The sequence below is a fragment of the Anolis sagrei genome, chromosome 4 (assembly GCF_037176765.1).
Source record: "Anolis sagrei isolate rAnoSag1 chromosome 4, rAnoSag1.mat, whole genome shotgun sequence".
Classification (NCBI taxonomy): Eukaryota; Metazoa; Chordata; class Lepidosauria; order Squamata; family Dactyloidae; genus Anolis; species Anolis sagrei.
This window is the reverse complement of record NC_090024.1, coordinates 204,764,210-204,783,181: the sequence shown is the minus strand read 5'-3', so window position 1 is coordinate 204,783,181 and position 18,972 is coordinate 204,764,210. Positions and strand designations below refer to the sequence as shown.

At 41.0% G+C, this 18,972-nt stretch overlaps 1 protein-coding gene across 9 annotated transcripts in view; it reads left to right on the top strand.

Annotated features, from left to right (window-relative positions):
• Positions 1-18,972, top strand: part of NAV1 (neuron navigator 1) — a 340,794-nt gene that overhangs the window by 319,517 nt on the left and 2,305 nt on the right. For all 9 annotated transcript variants that reach the window (XM_067468119.1, XM_067468118.1, XM_067468117.1 and 6 more), the window contains 13 exons: positions 397-518; positions 6,193-6,389; positions 7,098-7,260; positions 7,802-7,976; positions 8,574-8,671; positions 8,834-8,929; positions 11,479-11,638; positions 14,321-14,556; positions 14,996-15,147; positions 16,097-16,168; positions 16,859-17,055; positions 17,648-17,766; positions 18,023-18,220. In XM_067468119.1, coding sequence (XP_067324220.1) covers positions 397-518; positions 6,193-6,389; positions 7,098-7,260; positions 7,802-7,976; positions 8,574-8,671; positions 8,834-8,929; positions 11,479-11,638; positions 14,321-14,556; positions 14,996-15,147; positions 16,097-16,168; positions 16,859-17,055; positions 17,648-17,766; positions 18,023-18,220 — 1,985 coding nt within the window. The remainder of the gene's footprint in view (positions 1-396; positions 519-6,192; positions 6,390-7,097; positions 7,261-7,801; positions 7,977-8,573; positions 8,672-8,833; positions 8,930-11,478; positions 11,639-14,320; positions 14,557-14,995; positions 15,148-16,096; positions 16,169-16,858; positions 17,056-17,647; positions 17,767-18,022; positions 18,221-18,972) is intronic.

Below are 18,972 nucleotides of genomic sequence, written 5' to 3'. Positions count from 1 at the left end.
GCCTCTCTTGACTTTATGACTTTTTTATTACTAATTTTCCCCCAGCAAGAATTGTAGCCTTTTTGGGTGTTTTTACAGACTGGCCTTAAGTAATACCATACATTTCCAAACTTACCAAGGAAACTGAATGTCCTGGATTGAAATGAATAACTTCTACCAAAAGTTACTATACAGTTGCATAGGAATTTGCTAGGTCATCTAGGGTAGAAGCATATTATAGAATTGCCCAGAAGACCTATAAAATCCCTATTTTGTTGGGCCGGTCCCAGGAGAACTAAGGTTATACTGTAGTACATCAGCAGGAACAAAGCGCTTTTTGTTTGTGGTTGAGAAGCAATAATTGATCATCTGGGTGTCTGCTGTGGATTGTGAGTCCTTGCTTTGCTGTATCTCCAGAGCTGCGGATCAAGAGGCAAAACTCCTCGGATAGCATATCTAGCCTGAACAGCATCACCAGCCATTCCAGCATTGGCAGTGGCAAGGATGCAGATGCCAAGAAGAAGAAAAAGAAAAGTTGGGTAGGTTAAGGAAGAGAGAAATGGGAGTTGGGGAATAAGTGGGCTATATGTGGGAATGAAACCCTGTTCTGTGTGCTGAGTTCATCCTGAGACAAATGAGGTGTCAGGGCCAGGAGCCTGTGGAAATTCTTTAGATTACACAAGAGCAGATATCTCTGCTAAGTAATTACTGTGGTTCTAGAATATAAATGAGAATCTGCTCAGGCTCCCAGGCTGGATTTGTTTTTGAGCAATATTTGTCAGATGTGCTAGGCTGAGTCATGTTGTGGATGTGTTGGCCCAACAGGTAGATGGGTGATAATCTAACAGTGATGCTATCATTGTTGTTTTTTAAGTCAAGCTTTTATTGTAATAATTCTACATGCACTTCAAATGTTCCCAGCATGCTTCCCGTTAAATGACCTTTCTATTCTCAGCTTCCTCACTGTGAGGTGACCTTTAAGTATGCTGAGATTTTATGCTCTTCAGGTTATTTTGAGCCAGAAATCAAACCAGAAATGGTATCAGGTTTTGAGGTTACCTTAAAAATGAAAAGAGCAAGCTGAACTGAAACAGACTGTGGACATTTAAAAATGCATGTGGAAAACTTAGAATAAAGGACTTGACTCTTAAAATCATGATTGCATCACAACCTTTCTGCATGGCAAGTTATTACTTGTATTGCTGATGCGATCGTTGTTTTCCTCTATGTGTACTGTGCAGTCTTATCTTTCCCCACTAAACTCAAAAAGAGGGTGAGAGCTCAGTAGGTGTGCAACCCCCTTAGGAGGGCTGGTACAGAAGACTATCCTGTGGGCTGCCCTAAGCACCCCAGCTTCTGATGGGCGGGGATCTGAGCTGAACGCATGATTAAGTCTTGCTGTGTTTTTTTCCCCCTCTTCCTACAATGCTGATCCCAACCCCCTTTTTTCCAGGTGTACGAGGTAAGCGTCAAACCACCCTGTCCCCGTCCCATACACCCTGTACCCTACTGCCTTCACCAGTCCTTTCCTTGTGTTTTATTCCTGACTGGTCACTCCATTGTCTTGGGACCACACAGCACTGTAAAACTAACCATCCCATTCACTCTTACACCTGCACTGCCAAGCCACACATCAAGGGGCCACTGCACTGGTGCTGAGGGAAAGCTTCACATCTGTTGCTAACATACCTTTGAATTCACTGTAATGCTACCCAGCCTGGCAACTGTTCTTAAAGTCTAGAAAGTCAATGGAGATGAGGAAATGATCTAAGAGAATTTGTATAGTAAGGGAGGGAACCCACTAGGAGAAAGCTTAGTAATAAGATGTAATATCCTCCTTCTGTCACAAGTGACTACTGAAACATTAAGTTATGCACCAGAAGAATGAAAGGGAGGGCCGTATACTACCAAATATAATGTTCTTCTAAATTTTCCAGTTTATATTGAAAAACTGAAAGATGAAGCTATGTGTTAATATCTTTCCTCAATTTCTCTTGGTCCAATTGAGGAAAGGCTCCAGATTAAGGAAATATTTTGTTGCAGATATCATCATTTAGAATAATTTTGTGAGCTACTCTTGGGGAATCTGTAAAACGGAAGGATATAAAACATGCTAGCATGCTGGCTAGGTTTTTAAAATCAAGATCAAGTCAAAATTCTGTTGAGGACATTTCCTTCTGTAGCGTTACTCCCCTTCAAATGGTGCAGGCAATGAGATTCAATAAAAAAGTCTGATATCTGTCTGACTAAAGACATGAATGAAAGGTCTGGAAGGCACCCGTACTAAAAATTCTTTATACCTGGAGACATCTTCAGCACTGGTGTCAATAAGATCAGGTTTGACTCTTGAAGACACATCAATCCCAAGGCTCATGGTTCACATCTGGCCTACCACCTCATCTTATGTGGTCCGCAAGGCTTTCAATCCCAGGGCAACATAGCTACATTTATACAGTTTTACAATTACAACTGGCCCTTTGAAGGTAACCTTAAGGCTGATGTGGCCCTCAGTGAAAATGAGTATGATATCTCTGCTCTAGAATCAAAAGCAGCTGTTCAATGTTGTAATGGCTTAAGCCAACTTGGAAATTGGAATGAAAGGAAAGTGACTTTATAACCCAGATCCTCACAGATGCCACTTGAGTCCAATGCAGGTTTTAGGATTCATTTATTTTTAAGGTGGAAGTGCGGATTCATTCATAATAATAGTCAAATGTGTTTCAGCTCAAAAAATTTGTAAAGCCTTTTCAACATAGGCTACACAAATATATATATATATACAGAGACCATTATACCATAATTACATGCACAGTTGTCCCTCCACATTTGCATTTTTGACTTTTGCAAATTTGATTATTTGTGGATTTGATTTAAAATATTCTTTCTATGAATCTCTAGGTCTCCTAGCTGACTCTATGGTCAACTTCCTCCAGCCATGCTGGGAGACCTGGAGATTACTGGAGAGAACTCCTCATAACAATTTCTTTCTTCATGGATTTCACTTTCAAGGCTACCCTGTGCCCCTAACTCCAGTAAATTGGGGGGGGGGGGGGGTTGGCTGTAAATACATGTCTCATGTAAAAATTTACATGTAATATTGTAAAGGATGGCCAAATAAAACATAAAAACCCTACATCCAAGCTATTATTCTACATGTATACTTAAACAATATAAAAATCTTCCTCTAGGAATTCACGAAACTGTTTCCAAGATATCATAATTGGCCTCTGATGGTTTTCAGAGGGGGAGTATTATACTCCTACAGACTTTTCTGTATGTAGCAAAGTAGTGGAATAAATGCACCCTCCAGGGGTTGGTGAATTGTATCTTCCAGCAACCCTAAACAGCACAGCTAAGGGTGGAGAATGTGACATGTTGTAGTCCATCAGTATCTGGAAGGCCATGCGATTTCCAACCCAGTGTAGCAGATAGGGATTATTGGCAGCAGAATGAAAATATGGAGAGTGTATAGAAATCCAGGCTGTAAAGGAGGAGGATGAACTCCAGATCACTACTGAGGCTGTTAGGAATTGGAATTCTAACTTGCAACACCCAAGCCATCTCGCTTCTCATTGCTGTCTTACATTAGAAAAACACTGTTTGTGTTTAAATGCCATTTGAAGCCAGGTAAGATGGTAGCAGAGATTCAAGCACTGACACAGCTCCAGTCCCATGGCCACTTGTGTGCCCCCAAGCTGACTTGTGAAGAGGGTAGCAAGTAAACTCTCCCCATTCCAATAGCCCCTTTGCCCATTACAGTGGCTATTCTCCTCGCTACTGCCTTGATACATGTGTGGACTGATGCTTGCTTTGTGCCTGTGTGAGTGTGTGCGCATGCATGTTGCATGCTCTGCCTGAGCATGGTTGGAATTGCATATTAATTATACCCTTCAAGAGCAAAAAATACAGGGTTTTTTTTTTGCTTTGTTGCAATATTGAGTGAGCCATTGCATATCATGAGATAAACATTGTTTTTCCAGTCTCTCAGCAGCCATGTCTTTGAATGTGAGATGAATGCAATTCTTAGATCATGGCTCTATGCATAGTTTTCCCACAAAAAATGGATACATTATATGCTTGGTTTTTTTGGGGGGTGGGGAGAGAGGATTATCATTCTTATTTAACAAACTCGTAGCAGACTTTTGAACTGGAGTGGTAGTTTCAAGAGACAGGGTGCTCTTGATGTATGAATTGGCTATGAATTCCAATTGGACCACATTGAATGTGCATGACTCAGTTAATCAGAATAATTTGTGGTTATTAGTGGTTGAACTTGTAAGCAGTGGCATCACTTGGAGGGTGAATGGGATGTAAATGACACCCGGTGACACCAACAGAGGAAGTCTATAAACTCTATTGTATTTTATTTTTGAACTTTCTAATGCACATGTGCTCCAGTCAGAGTTGTCATAGTTACGCAATTACAATGATGCTTTGAATTATGTGATTTTTACTGTATGCGCTACTTGAATGCGCTGTTATTTTCTTGCTGGTTTTTTTATGGTTGTTGATTTTGTATATTATTGCTGTTGTTGTTGGTGATGATGGTGCTGCTGCTAGATAGATTTATTTATGCAGTCCCATCAAATGTACATGGCGCTTTACAGTAAAACAACCAAAAAGAGTGGATCCTTCCAAAAGCATACATTCTAAAATCTGTGTGTATGCATACACAGAAGGAAGGAGTGATAATAAAACACAATGAGTTACCACATTGAGTGACATCTACCCTAGTGATGCAACTGTTTGTAAGTACTTGACGGTCTGTTTGTATTTTGTACCTTTTTCTGTGCTACAACTCTACAAATGTCAGCATATTAGCATTGGCACTATTATGTTAGAAAATGCAAAAGACACCATGCCATAATAATGAGTAGGTTCATTTTGTAGCTTGCACACAAGGCATGAAGTTAAACGCATGGTCTCAGCTGCTGATTGTGAACATACTTTTGGCTGTGAGCAAGTCTAATTTCTGCATGTTAAATTGTCCTTGTTGCTTCTGTAGTAGATAGGATAGATCAGATGCTTATTTTCCCAGTAAAATTCCAATAGAGAAAGAGACAGAGAGAGAAAAATCTGGTACATATCTTAGGTTTTTTTTTTTACCAACCTGCAAGAGATAATCTTTTAGGAGGCACAGGTCATACCTCAGGCTTCTTATGTTCCTTAGTTGGTCCCAAGAAAGCATAATTTGTAAGTTTTACTTCCCCTATGTGTAGAATATGATGATTAAAAATCACAAGAGTGGTGTGATACCTTGTAGAATAAGAACTTTTGCAATCATTTCAGCTTTCTGGCCAAAAGCAGACTTGGCTTGACATGTTTCACATTTGATGGGGAACTAGAATTGCTCTTGATCCCTGCAGTCTGGGATGCCAAGCTGTGGAAATTGGCATGCTCAAAATTAACCAGTATTGCTGCTGGATCCATTTTCTGAACATTCTAGAATCTACTGCTTAGTTGCTTGGGGAGTATATTTAAGGTAGGTGTTAATGCAGATTAGATCTCATACCCTAAAGGCACCAGATCCTGTCTGATCTTGGAAGCTAAGCAGAGTCAGCCCTGATTCATACTTTGATGAAAGACTGACAACAAATGCCAGGTGCTGTAGGCTATTTCAGAGGAAGGAACTGAAAAAAAAGCTACCTCTACATGTTCCTTACTTTTAAAAAAGTCTATGAAATTTATGAGGGTCACCATATGTCAACAGGGAACTTGGAGGCACACACACACATCTTTCTTAACACTTGGGTCCTATTTGGATTGATTACATTCATGTTTAAAAACTGCTAAAAGCTAAAATCAGTGTATACCTATGCGTGGAGAAGGAATTGTAATTAGTCTTAAAGCTTATAATGATGGAACCCAAGATTAGTTATACCAGCATGAAGACTGTGCATTCACACTCTTTCAGGACTATTTGGAGAGTTATGAAATGTGTGTTGTTTCAATTGGTGGTGACACTTGGTTTTGAGCTGGGGTGAGAAGTAGGTTAAAAGTAAATCTCGAATACTCAAAGTCTGGAAATGTAAAATGTAATTGAGAGTCAAAATCACAGTGTAGAGAAGGTCCATTGTTACTGTGTGCAATGTAATGTTGGCATAAGATGCCTTTGGCATCTGCTCATCCCATGGTGCAGCATCCTCTGCTTTTCAGAAGTCAATCCTGCAGGGGCTTTTTCAACCCTTTCTACATCTCCGTTTTCTCCTTCAGTTGAGGAGCTCTTTCAACAAAGCTTTCAGCATCAAGAAGGGCCCCAAATCTGCTTCTTCCTATTCTGACATAGAGGAAATTGCCACCCCAGACTCTTCAGCACCATCATCTCCCAAGCTGCAACATGGATCCACAGAGACAGCATCACCTTCCATCAAATCTTCCAATTCTTCTTCTGTAGGAATTGATACCACTGAGTAAGTCCAGCCCTTGCCACCTGAGGGTTGAAAGTCAATGGGCAGTTTACCACTTGGAGCATCTTTATATGCTGTGAACCATACTACCTATCTCATCAATTGCCAGGGCCAGAATAGTTCAGTCAGCTGTAAGATAGATGGATTCAAAGTAGTCATGGTATCTAACATTTGTGAGATGAGCAATAAAACTTTCTCCATTCATCCTGCAGAATTGTATACAGTCTAGATACCAGCTAATACCAGCTGAAGTAGGAGAGGTAGAGAGTTGCCTTTTTTGCAAATACAGGTTGAATCTCCATTATCCAAAATGCTTGGGACCAGAGATTTTTGAATTTTGGAATACCTATATTTACATAAACATAGTAAATGAGGGATGGAGTGGGAAAGGAAACTAGTCACACACCCAGTGCCTACTGCATTTTTCTGAAGTAAACAAATCACTATGTTGAAGCTTTTCTACATTGGCTGGGTGTTCAGGGAGGACTAAATAGTGTAGCAGTAATTTGCAGAGCACCTGTCCAATACTTGTGGGCATGACAAAGGTTCCAGACCCTGACATCAGAGTACAGTAGTGATAATTGCCTGCTCCCAAAAAGCCTGGTAGAGGAGTCCTCAACTGCTACAAGTATCTCAGCTCCTACCCTCCTCTAGGCTTTATTGACATTTGTGCATCAGTCTTACATCCTATCTGAATATCTTCTCACCCAGGCTCTTTCAGACCAATGAAGAGGAAGAGCCTGAGAAAAAGGAGGTCTCGGAGCTGCGCTCAGAGCTGTGGGAAAAGGAAATGAAACTGACTGACATTCGTCTTGAAGCCCTAAACTCAGCCCATCAACTTGACCAACTACGCGAAACGATGCACAACATGCAGGTGTGTATGCTATAAGCATGATTGTCATTGTGAACGTATCAGGTCAGATTACAGAAGAAAGTCATCAACATTGCCATATACAATGAAGAGCACACATTCTCGAATGTTCATGAAGTAGTATCACTTACAGCCAGCCTGTCTCTCAGCACAGAGCCTTGCAGGTATGATGGGACAGCCACTCCCATATTCTCCAGCTTGTGCAAGCATTGGCCATGTTGTCTAGAAGTGATTGAAATTGTAGTCCAACAATCTGGAATGCACTACATTGGGGAAAGATGTTCTGAGAAAATGTCAGTTTCGACAGCAAACCAGATCTAGCCTGTGGCTTTCAGTATGTCATTTAGGTTACAGTTTATATGGCTATGCTGTCTCCTCTGTTGAGTTTCTGTGATTTGACAACATTGCTAATAAGCTAGATCTTTCCAGACACCTGTACAAAGGGACCTCAGAAACTGCATTTGATTCTGGAATAAATAAGATTGAGGGATCCCTCATTCTGCAACCAGATCACCTAACTCTGCTTTTTCTCCATTCCCTGTAGCTGGAAGTAGATTTATTGAAAGCGGAGAATGACCGGCTGAAGGTTACTCCTGGACCCTCTTCTCTGCCCAGTTCAATTCCCAGTCATATCTTGAGCTCAACTACTGCCTCTTCCCCCAGGCGCTCTTTAGGACTCCAACTTAGTCACCCATTCAGTCCCAGCTTGACTGATACAGGTATGAACATTAAAAGAGGGTAAAAAGAGAATTGAAAGCTCTAAAATGAGCTGTTTATTTTCTGCTGCAGAATATCTATTTCTTTGTTTATCTAAACTTCTCTGGGTGTGATAGGGTGGGCCAGGAGAGGGGCTCAAAAATTATAACATGGATCATATTTGGATACACTGAGAGTGAGGGTAGTGTGCTGTTATGCAGATTGTCTTGCCTTATCTTCTCGAGCTGGATGTGTTGGCTCATTCCAGTTCTGCTTGAAGTACACAATTTTGCCCTTGCTTTACTGACATTCAATTAATGTCAGAGAATCTGCCAAGTGGACATGTGAGGAAGGGAAAAATGAAGCTCAGGGCAGTGGAAGAGTTGCATTGAAGACTTTTTTTAAAAGACAGAATTAATGAAAGAGAACAAAAATAATATTTTCAAAACATAAAGACATATTCTACATTCTAATGGAAAACATGAGAACAGGGATGATGGCTAAGACAGCAAGATTTTTTGTTGTTGTTGTTGTCTGCATCAGAGATCCTGGCAACACCATCCAGTGATAATTGGTATCTTCTTTTACCCAGAGTGTACACTGTGTTCTTCTCCTTTTAGAGCTGTCACCAATGGATGGCATCACTGCCGGCACCCAGAAGGATGAGGTGACACTTCGAATTGTAGTGCACATGCCACCTCAGCACATCATCAAAGGGGTAAACACCAGTGAAAGGGTGGGAAGTGTGAAATCTGGGGACAGTCCCATCCATATTATTCAATGTGGATTCTCTACCGAGAGATTACAGTTGCCATTATAAACTGGTGGTAGAGCTTTCCCACTCATAGTCATATGCTTATATCTGTGTTTTGGCTTCCAGGACCTGAAGCAGCAGGAGTTTTATCTGGGCAGCAGCAAACTGAATGGGAAATTGGACTGGAAAATGCTGGATGAAGCTGTGTGTCAGGTCTTCAAGGTGAGATGCTAATGGCAGCTTTTGACTGTACAGAATTTTCCAGGAATGTTATTTGAAATATGTGGGATGTTGGACAATAAAGATTTAAGTAGGTCACTCTCTGCCCTCTCCTACTTTCCCCTCCTGGCTAGAAGACTAAACTAGAAAGTTTAAAATACAATTGCTAATTCAGGCAAACTATCTGTTCCTGTTGGCCTCAACATTTGAGCATATTTTCACCCTGGAATGTCCTTTCATAAGTGAGTCAGCAATGGAGAAAGAAATGGAAAGACATTTCCATGTCCAGCAAAGGTAAGTAGCTCTGCAGAGGCATAACAGCAATAGATATCTTCCCTGAACTGTGGAACAAGAAATAGTAAGCAGTACAAATCAGTAGCTGTTTATTGCACTGTCCTGCTTTGCAGAAGGAAGTTTAACATGGAGTTGAGGAATATACATTCCAACAGATGTTCTTGGACTATGACCCTCTCCACCATCCCTCCCAACAGTTCGCCATGCTGGTTGATGGGATTTGAAGTCCAACAACATCTGGTTGGGAGATAGCAGGCACACTGACTTACCTGCTTTAGTGTGGCATAACTGGATATAATTCAGAAAAAAATCTTCAATGGATTTATCAGCTAGGCATGGCTGAGATTTTAATAAACCAGTTCTGCTTTCCCCACATCTGTCCAAGGATGGAGCCAAGAGTGATTTGAAATGGAAGAAATGTGTACTACAGTATGATGCAATATATGTATTAACACAGAGTTCGTTGTCTTTTTAAAAAATAAAATAAAAAAGTATTGTGTGAAGATGATATACAGAATATACATAATACAGGTAGATCTGTCCACCAAACCTATCCCCCTCCTCCCATCATGAACTTCCAACACCCTCAGTGTGAAATTAATATAAAAGAGCTACCCTTATCTTTATATTAATCAGTTCCCCTTGCTGCTACGTTAAAGTCTTCATTTGTCTTCCTTTCTAAATATTCAAATGCAAGTCTCCATTTTCTAACAAAATCTTTATTATTTCCTCCCCAAATACCATTGGAGAGCTTGGCCATTTGAATATAGTCTAATAATTTTCTTCTCCAGTCCTTTATAAGTAACTCCTTTCCCCTTCCATGATTTTGCTATTATTAATCTTGCTCAGAGTTAATTGCCCGTGTGTGGATCCTTATGTAGTTAAAATGGCCTCATTAACAAGAGAGAAGTATCAGCAGGCTTGAGGGGAAATGGACTGCAGAAATGCCAAACAAAAAATAGTATTAAAAACCAACAAGTCTTATTAATGTTGATAATGCACAAGAAGCTCAGTAAGTCCTGGAGATGCCCAGTGGCTCTGGAATGCTGAATCTCTGGCAGAGGATCATAGAACAAAGCACTTTGGTTGTCACTGGATCACTGAACAAAAGTATTTGAGATTTGTATGCTTTGCTATAAATCCCATGGTTGTAACTGCTAATAATATTTATATCCCACATTTTTTCTAAAGAGCTTCTGATATGTTATATGTCCCTTCTTTTATCTTCACAATAATTCTGTGAGGCAGGTTGTACTAAGAGACATGGTGAGTGGCCCAAGTTCATTTCCCACTCCCCGCCTTCATGGGGAGTTTCACTCTGGAATTCCCTCCCAAAAACCATTCAGCCTCCTGCATACTCTGGTGTATTTCCAGTCCACTGTATTTCCTATTTCTAGATGTCATTGTGGAACTTAAATAGTGAAGAAAATTGCTAAGAAGAAACTCAGTGCTTTTGAAATGTAATACTGGAGAAGTTTTTATGGATACAGTGAACTGCTAAAAAAGGCAAATAACCAGTCCTGGAGCAAATCAAATTGGAGCTCTCCCAATAAGCAAAGATGACTAAACTGAGAACTGTCATACTGTGCTTGATGAAGTAGAAGGCATTAAAGAAAGAGGCAGACCATATTATAGATGTATAAACCCAATCACAGTCCTAAGACTTGAGCATGGTTTTTGATGATATGATGACTTGGAAGCTTCTCATCCATATGATCATAAGTCAAAGTTGACTTTGACTTGACAGTAGTTCTATTGTGTTGAACTTATTCTTGTTGTTTTGCAGCTGTCTCTGACTATCTCTCAAGCAACAAAGTTAAGTTCATTAAACCCAATAAAATACATTAAACTCTATCTATTATTTAAGTTTCCCAATGCCATTAGTAGTTTTCCCTTCTTCCTTAAATCTAAAATTCTGTATCATCTCTCTGTACCAGCACAATACTCTGTCAGTTTCAGACCCTGTTTGAATATTCCAGAGGCATATCTCTGCCTTTTGGTACATTCTGTTCCTCTGCCTTCACAGTCTCCCTGAGCTGTGATTAGGTACCTTCAAGCCAGGTCTCCCCAGCACTTCATTCACAGGTGGCATTTCTGTTCTATTGTAACATGAATTGTTTCATTTTCTATTTATCTTTAGACTATCTTGATTTCTGGTGGCTTTAAAGGCAAAATTTTCAGTGAGACATTTGAATCAATCTAAAGTTTGGCTTACTAATAAAACTTGACTCTCTCTCTCTCTCTCTGTTTCCAATCAGGATTATATCACCAAGATGGACCCTGCTCTCACACTAGGGCTCAGCACTGAATCGGTCTATGGCTATAGCATCAGCCACATCAAGCGGGTTTTGGACACAGAGCCACCAGAACTGCCACCTTGTCGAAGGGGTGTGACCAGCATTGTTGTGACATTAAAGGGTAAGCTGCACATTTAAAAAAAAATACATTATGTTACTAAGTGTGTACCTTCAGATGCACAACCCCGATATTCATAGAATCATAGAATTGGAAGATACCTTGTGGGCCATCCAGTTCAACCACCTGCCAAGAAGCAGGAAAATTGCATTCAAAGCACCCCTGTCAGATGTTCATTCAGCCTATGTTTAAAAGCCTCCAAAGAAGGAGCTCTACCACACTCCAGGGCAGAGAGTTCCCCTGCTGAACAGCTCTCATAGTTAGGAAGTTCTTCCTAACATTCAGGTGGAATCTCCTTTCCTGTAATATGATCTAAATCTATATATATAAATCTGAAACTGGCGTTAAACAGAGCCACAAAACTAAAAAAAAAACCCCAACGGAAATTAACCAAAATTCCCATGCACCTACCTCAACCCACTAGGTACAAAGAAACCGAATCAAAATGAAAAACAACACAACAACACACTCACAAAACAACAAAACAACTGAGCATGCGCAATGGCGCCCAGCCGCCAGTTCCCCTGCGCGTGCACATGGCCTGCTGGCCAACACTCCCTCCACGAAGCCCTGCCCCCATCCTCCCTCGCCACGCAAAGCCGGAGAGCCTAAGTTAGCTTACGTGGAGCCCTTTGCCCATGCTCCCCGTCAGGAAGCAGCAGCGCCGCAGCCGAGTGCCGCAGCCTTCCCTCGGCAGGAAAAAAAGCCCCAGCCGATGGGAGGAGCGCTCCGAGGCGCTGCCTGTGGGACCGCACTTGGAAAGCTACTGAGGCGAAACACAAGGAATGCTGCTTCCGCCGCCGCTCTTCCCTCTCGGCTCTTCCGTCTTCCCTCCCTCCGCCCCCCCTTCCTTCTTGCCTTTTTGGACGACTCCGGCCAGAGGGAAGGACGACGGAAGAGCAGCAAAAGAGGCGAGTGCTGGGAAGGGAAGGGAAGGGAAAGGCAGGGAGGGGGAGAGGAGGGGGAGGCTCCACAACACAACACAATGTCTCACAACAGAAAGAGTGACCATCACTCAAACAATTATGATTTTGTCATTTGGGAGATGTAGTTCCTTGGATTTATAGTTCACCTACAATCAAAGAGCATTCTGGACTCCACTAATGATGGAATTGAACCAAACTTGGCACACAGAACTCCCATGACCAACAGAAAATACTGGAAAGGCTTGGAGGGCATTGACCTTGAGTTTGGGAGTTGTAGTTCACCTACATCCAGACAGCACTGTGGACTCAAACAATGATGGATCCGGACCAAAGTTGGCATAAGCATTCAATACGCCCAAATATGAACACAGATGGAGTTTGGGGGAAATAGACCTTGACATTTGAGAGTTGTAGTCACTGGGATTCACAGTTCACCTACACTCAAAGAGCATCCTGAACCCCACCAACAACAGAATTGGGGCAAACTTGCCACACTGAACCCCCATGACCAACAGAAAATACTCAAGTTTACACACAAGCATAAAGAAGGGGGAGGAAGGAGGGATTCGAGAGAGGGAGAGAGAGAAAGAGGGGAAAGGAAGGAGTGTGTGAGAGAGAAAGAGGGAAAGAGAACAAGAGAAGGAAGGAAGAGAGAAGAAAGGAGGAAGTGAGGCCAGGCAGAGACTTCAAAACTCTTACTATAGGCCACAGCAACGCGTGGCAGGGCACAGCTAGTTAGATCTAAAACTCTGAACACTGAGTATCCTAGAGCAGTTTTTCTAGGCATATAAAATTATGTTTAAAACTGAATGTTGTATATGCTGGGCCAAATGTACCCTTCCTTTTGTTTACATCCTGAAAAATTCTAAGCTGCTAACAGTGTATCAGGACCAGGAAGAGAACAAAGGAAAAAAAGGGGGGGCTTGAGTGAGGGTAGTAAGGTTCAGAAGTAGTGATGATGCAGTGAAGCTCTGTATTAGTCAAGATTTAGGGATGTATCCCATTCTCCAAATCACCTGCTGTGCTTGCCTATTTGCAGCAAATATTCTTTGTCTGATCTTGCTATTGGATTGAAGTAGAAGTTACATACTGTATCTGAATCCATTTCATTTGGTCATTTAACAGTTAGTTTTCATTGAAAACTAGTCTGCGTGTTCCCTGTCTCCGTTTCTCCTTCTTTGCATACAAGTTCCTGCCTTTAGCTTAAAACAAACTATAGTTCTCTGTGATGGGGTAATCTGGGAAACTGTTGTTTGTTTTAGCAAAAGTTCTGTAAACCAGGGTCAAACAGTGAGTTGGAGGACATCCTGTAAATCAAGGTCAGACAATAATACAGCATCCTGTGTATATAGTGAAAACAAACCATAGTTTCCTGAACCTAACCAAGATCAGAGAAGTAATGTTTGGCTGCCAAGTTCAGTGGTTCTCAGTCTATGAGTCCCCAGGTGTTTTGGCCTACAACTCCCAGAAATTCCAGCCAGTTTATCAGCTGTTAGGATTTTGGGGAGTTGAAGGCCAAAACATCTGGGGACCCACAGGTTGAGAACCACTGTACTATATAGAAATAAGTTACTCCACAGAAAAAGAATGGCTCAGCATGGTGTCAGCGAAAGGAATTGACATCACAAAAGGTTGAGGATAACTCTGGAACAAAAGAGCCTGCTATGGTTCAGGAGGGGCAGTGATGATGGAAAAAGGAGTTGAGAGTTCCTGGTGTGTGTATGGTGGATGTCTTGTAACATCACATTCTTTTGCATAGGCTTGAAAGAGAAGTGTGTGGACAGCTTGGTATTTGAGACTCTTATCCCCAAGCCAATGATGCAGCACTACATCAGCCTTCTGCTCAAGCATCGACGCCTCATCCTTTCTGGGCCAAGTGGAACTGGCAAAACCTACCTGACCAACCGTCTGGCTGAGTATTTGGTGGAGCGCTCAGGCCGTGAAGTCACCGATGGTATTGTCAACACTTTCAACATGCACCAGCAATCATGCAAGGTGTGGAAGTTTGTCTGAGACTGTCTGTTTTTTACATTTCTATCAGAAGACTAATCTCTGTTTTAGGTCAAACTAGCTGAAAGTCTTTAGTCCTAAATCAGTTTTGTTGTATTTTCAGCTGACAAACTTCATGAATGCTTAGCATTTTTATCTTTTCAGTTCTACCCTTTAGATATTTCAAAATACTCTCAGTTAATTGGATATCAGATTTCATCACTGACTACTTAAATTTCACCGCTTTTCATTATTTTGCTTACGTGCTCTTCTTGTACTCCTGACTTGTTTTTAATCACTATCTGGGCATCTTTCTTACCATCCTTGCATTTCTCCATTGAATGTGTGTGTGTATGTATGTCTATATATATGAGTGTGTGTGTGTGTGTATGTGTGTATTTCCATGATACCACACTGACCTGTCTTTTGCATCATTCCTTACCAGGACCTACAGCTTTACCTCTCTAACCTGGCCAACCAGATTGATCGAGAAACAGGGATAGATGTGCCATTAGTCATTCTCCTTGATGACCTTAGTGAACCTGGCTCTATCAGTGAACTTGTCAATGGAGCACTCACCTGCAAGTATCATAAATGGTAAGAGATTTCTTTATACTGGCAGTGCAATTCTGATCTGCATTTCCTCCTACCTGTGGTGCACCTTTCATAGGGATAGTTGTCAAGAATGCCATGGCTTTAGTATTGCTAACCATCAGCATTATCTCACTCTTAGCTTTCATTTCTCCCCCCTGGATTTTATTTCTGTAGCATAAAGAGCAAAGGATTGTAGCATTCCTGCCAAGGACCTTGAATGACTAGTGGGTTTGCTTTTCCAAGATTGTCTTGCTGCCTGCTTTCCAGAATGAGACAGTGGGTGTGTCATACATTATATTTTGTGCTAGCTCAGACTTATGGAATTCCTCCCAGGAAAAGATGATCATCACCCTACTATGTGTTCAGTTGAATTTTGCCAGACAGAGGTGTGTCTGCAATACTATGAGTCTCTGGAATCCTTTGGCCTAATAAAGAGTTTCATATGATATCCAAGGGACATACAAGGATTTATTTTATACTTGTTTTGTATAGTAAAATCTTACACCTGTTCTCTGTGGGCAAAATAATTATTCAAGATTGCTTTCAGTATCATGAGATCATAAATGTAGCTCATAATCTTATTAAAGGAACCCCCGCATCTCCCTCCCTGCCACTTGACAGTATTTTCTTTCTCTTCTGAAAAAACACCATATTATTGCATTGTTATAAGAAGAGATTGATAGGGAAGATAAAGTACTTTGTTAGTCTACATGTTTCTTAAAATAGGTATGGGATAGATACATTACTGTGGTCTTTTCCAATTGTGCATCTTTATTATCTATAGATCTGCTGATACCAATATCCCTGGTAGGATTATTAGGTATGCCGCTTGTGGATACTGGGGTTTGTTGGATAACTCATTTTGGAGGATACATAGCTGAAAAAGGTAGCCCTAGTGGATAATCTAGCTATAAGAAATCACAAATAATGGGTTTTTGTTCTTCACCTCCAGCCCCTATATCATTGGGACAACCAACCAGCCTGTCAAGATGACTCCAAATCATGGCCTCCATCTCAGTTTCAGGTAAGTACATCCAGAGTGAAACCACTCAAGGCAGCAAGTTAAGTCTGAGTCTTTAAATAACATCCCCAGTTCCTTAGTAGATTTAAAACCATTGTTGCATGTACTCATGAGGAGAGTACATTTGCTCTCTCTTGATCTAAAACAGAGTGAAGGACCACAGTGATGGCTGAAGAACACTTAATTGGGGTTGTGCTGGAAGGATCAAAAAAGCAGATGCAATCTAGGAACCAAAATTAACCAAATAAACCTAGCCAAACCATTGCATTGTCTAAAATGCTTTTTCTTCTGTCTCCAAATAAAATAACATTCTTAACAAGATAACGGCACAGCTGCTTTTTGTTCAGTAGTAATAATGGATGGTGCCAGGACACATCCATGTACACATTCTCTCTCTTGCTCTCTCACTGTCCTTCTCTCTCTTTTGTACTAAAACACTCTCTTGCTTGCAGAAATTATGGAGGCAGGAGGTAACCCCCCCCCTGTATTTTTTGACGTTGGTCCTTAGATGATGTCTTATAAGCTGACCAATCCAAAAGGGTCCATCAGCTGCATAGAGAGCAGCTAAAGGTCACTTGAAAGCCACAGTTTACCCAGCTGCTGTCTAGATAAAGCTTTGAAAGGGAGTTCCTTGCTTGAGAGCCATTCATTTTTTTTCTTTTCTCATTGTTCATCTTTTCCTTTACTCTTCAGGATGCTGACATTCTCTAATAATGTGGAGCCAGCAAATGGCTTCCTAGTGCGCTACCTGCGTCGGAAGCTGCTTGAGTCTGATAGTGATGTCAATGCCAACCGAGAAGAGTTGTTGCGTGTACTAGACTGGGTGCCTAAGCTTTGGTATCATCTGCACACCTTCCTGGAGAAACACAGCACCTCTGATTTCCTCATTGGTAAGGCTTGAGTTTTCCTGATGCCATCAAGGAGCAGCTTTGGCCTTCTAGAAACTGGGTTGAAAAACAGCAATGAAAACAAACTTAGGATAAAGTTAAAACTTATTTCACTCTTTAATTGAAAAAAATGGACTCCAAGGCACATTGCTGAATGGAAGCTGTGACCTATTGTTTGGCATATTTATTATGATGCTGTTATTGGTTTAAGACTGCTCCTGCCATTTTAAATTTAGGATTATATAAACTTCTCCATATGCCAGAATTCCTGTCATTGCTGATTCTTAGACCCAAGTTGAATTCATAGATCTCTTTTTGGTTACAAAATCATAGAATCATAAAGTTGGAAGAGACCTCATGGGCCATCACACCACCTGCCAGGAATCAGGAAAACTGCATTCAAAGCACCCTGACAGATGGCCATCCAGCCACCCAGTCCATCCCTTTCACTCACATATCAGAAGCAGAAATGAACACTTTCCTGGTTTAGTAAAAAGATGTCAGAGGACTTAACCACACTAACATAATCAATGCGTTTTGTGGAGTTTTCACACTGATTAGTAACTCATCCTCCCTTCCCTACTTTCTTTTTTAGGACCTTGTTTCTTCCTTTCATGCCCAATTGGTATAGAGGATTTCCGAACCTGGTTTATTGACTTATGGAACAATTCCATCATTCCCTACCTTCAGGAGGGAGCAAAGGATGGAATCAAGGTATTTTCTCCTATATATTCATTCCCACTAAGTATTCTTAGCCTATATCCATATGTTTACATGGATTGCATGGTAGTCTTTCTGCTCTGTTAAACCATCTTGCAACAAAACTTCTTTCTTGCCACTCCAATTATGACATGAACTTGGTCTCAGCTGTCATCCTATTTTTTTCACCAAAAGATGGGAAGAAGGGTAACCTTTGTTCTGTCTGATGACACAAATGCAAAATCAGTATTCTTACTTATCCTCATTTTAGGTGCATGGGCAGAAAGCAGCCTGGGAGGACCCTGTAGAATGGGTGCGAGATACATTGCCATGGCCTTCGGCCCAGCAAGATCAATCAAAGCTCTATCACCTTCCCCCACCCAGTGTGGGTCCCCATAATTCGGTCTCCCCTCCAGAGGAACGGAGCGGCAAGGATTCTACACCTAACTCTCTGGAATCAGATCCCTTGGTAAGTCTTCAGACTGTAGGAACTAAGCTAGGATGTGCACTGGGTTAGGTAGGGGCTAAAGGTGGTGATGATTAAGGACAAAACCAAAAGAGTTAGCAGTGTATACAGCCAAACTATTTTTCTTTCTCTTTCCTTTTTTGTTTCTTTCTCACCAACTAAAAATCTCCCAATTTTTCTATAACTTGAGAAGGGATGATTTCCATAAGACAAATAATGGATTTTTCATAGATGCCATAGCTCATGCAAATTGAAGTCTAACTCTTCAAAACTATAACATTCCCATTCTATAAAAAATGTCACTTGGAGTATGGATGGCAGTGATATTCAACTTACTGAGCTAGAGTAAGCTGTGGGCTGAGATCTCAGTTCAGCTCAGCTCTAAATAAGTGGCTTATTCAAGTGTTATAACCTTCTTCATAAGAAACAGGAGCCTTGAAATGACTGTGCAGGTAGCACTGTAAAGATGTGGCCACAGGGTGGCATAAAAGGATAAGATAAAGAAAGAAACTGGCTCCACATTGTAACAAAGCAGACTATGTAGTGAATAATAGTTGTTGACATTATTATTATTATTATTATTATTATTATTTACCCACCTCTCCTCATGGCTCAGCACAGTCAAAAACACAATCATTGCAAAAATTCTATAAACACACGTATTAAAATGTTGTACTATAAAAGATATATATTAAAACATATTTCTATAAAATGCATATTAAATACACAAGGCAGAGATTAAAACACAGGGCACA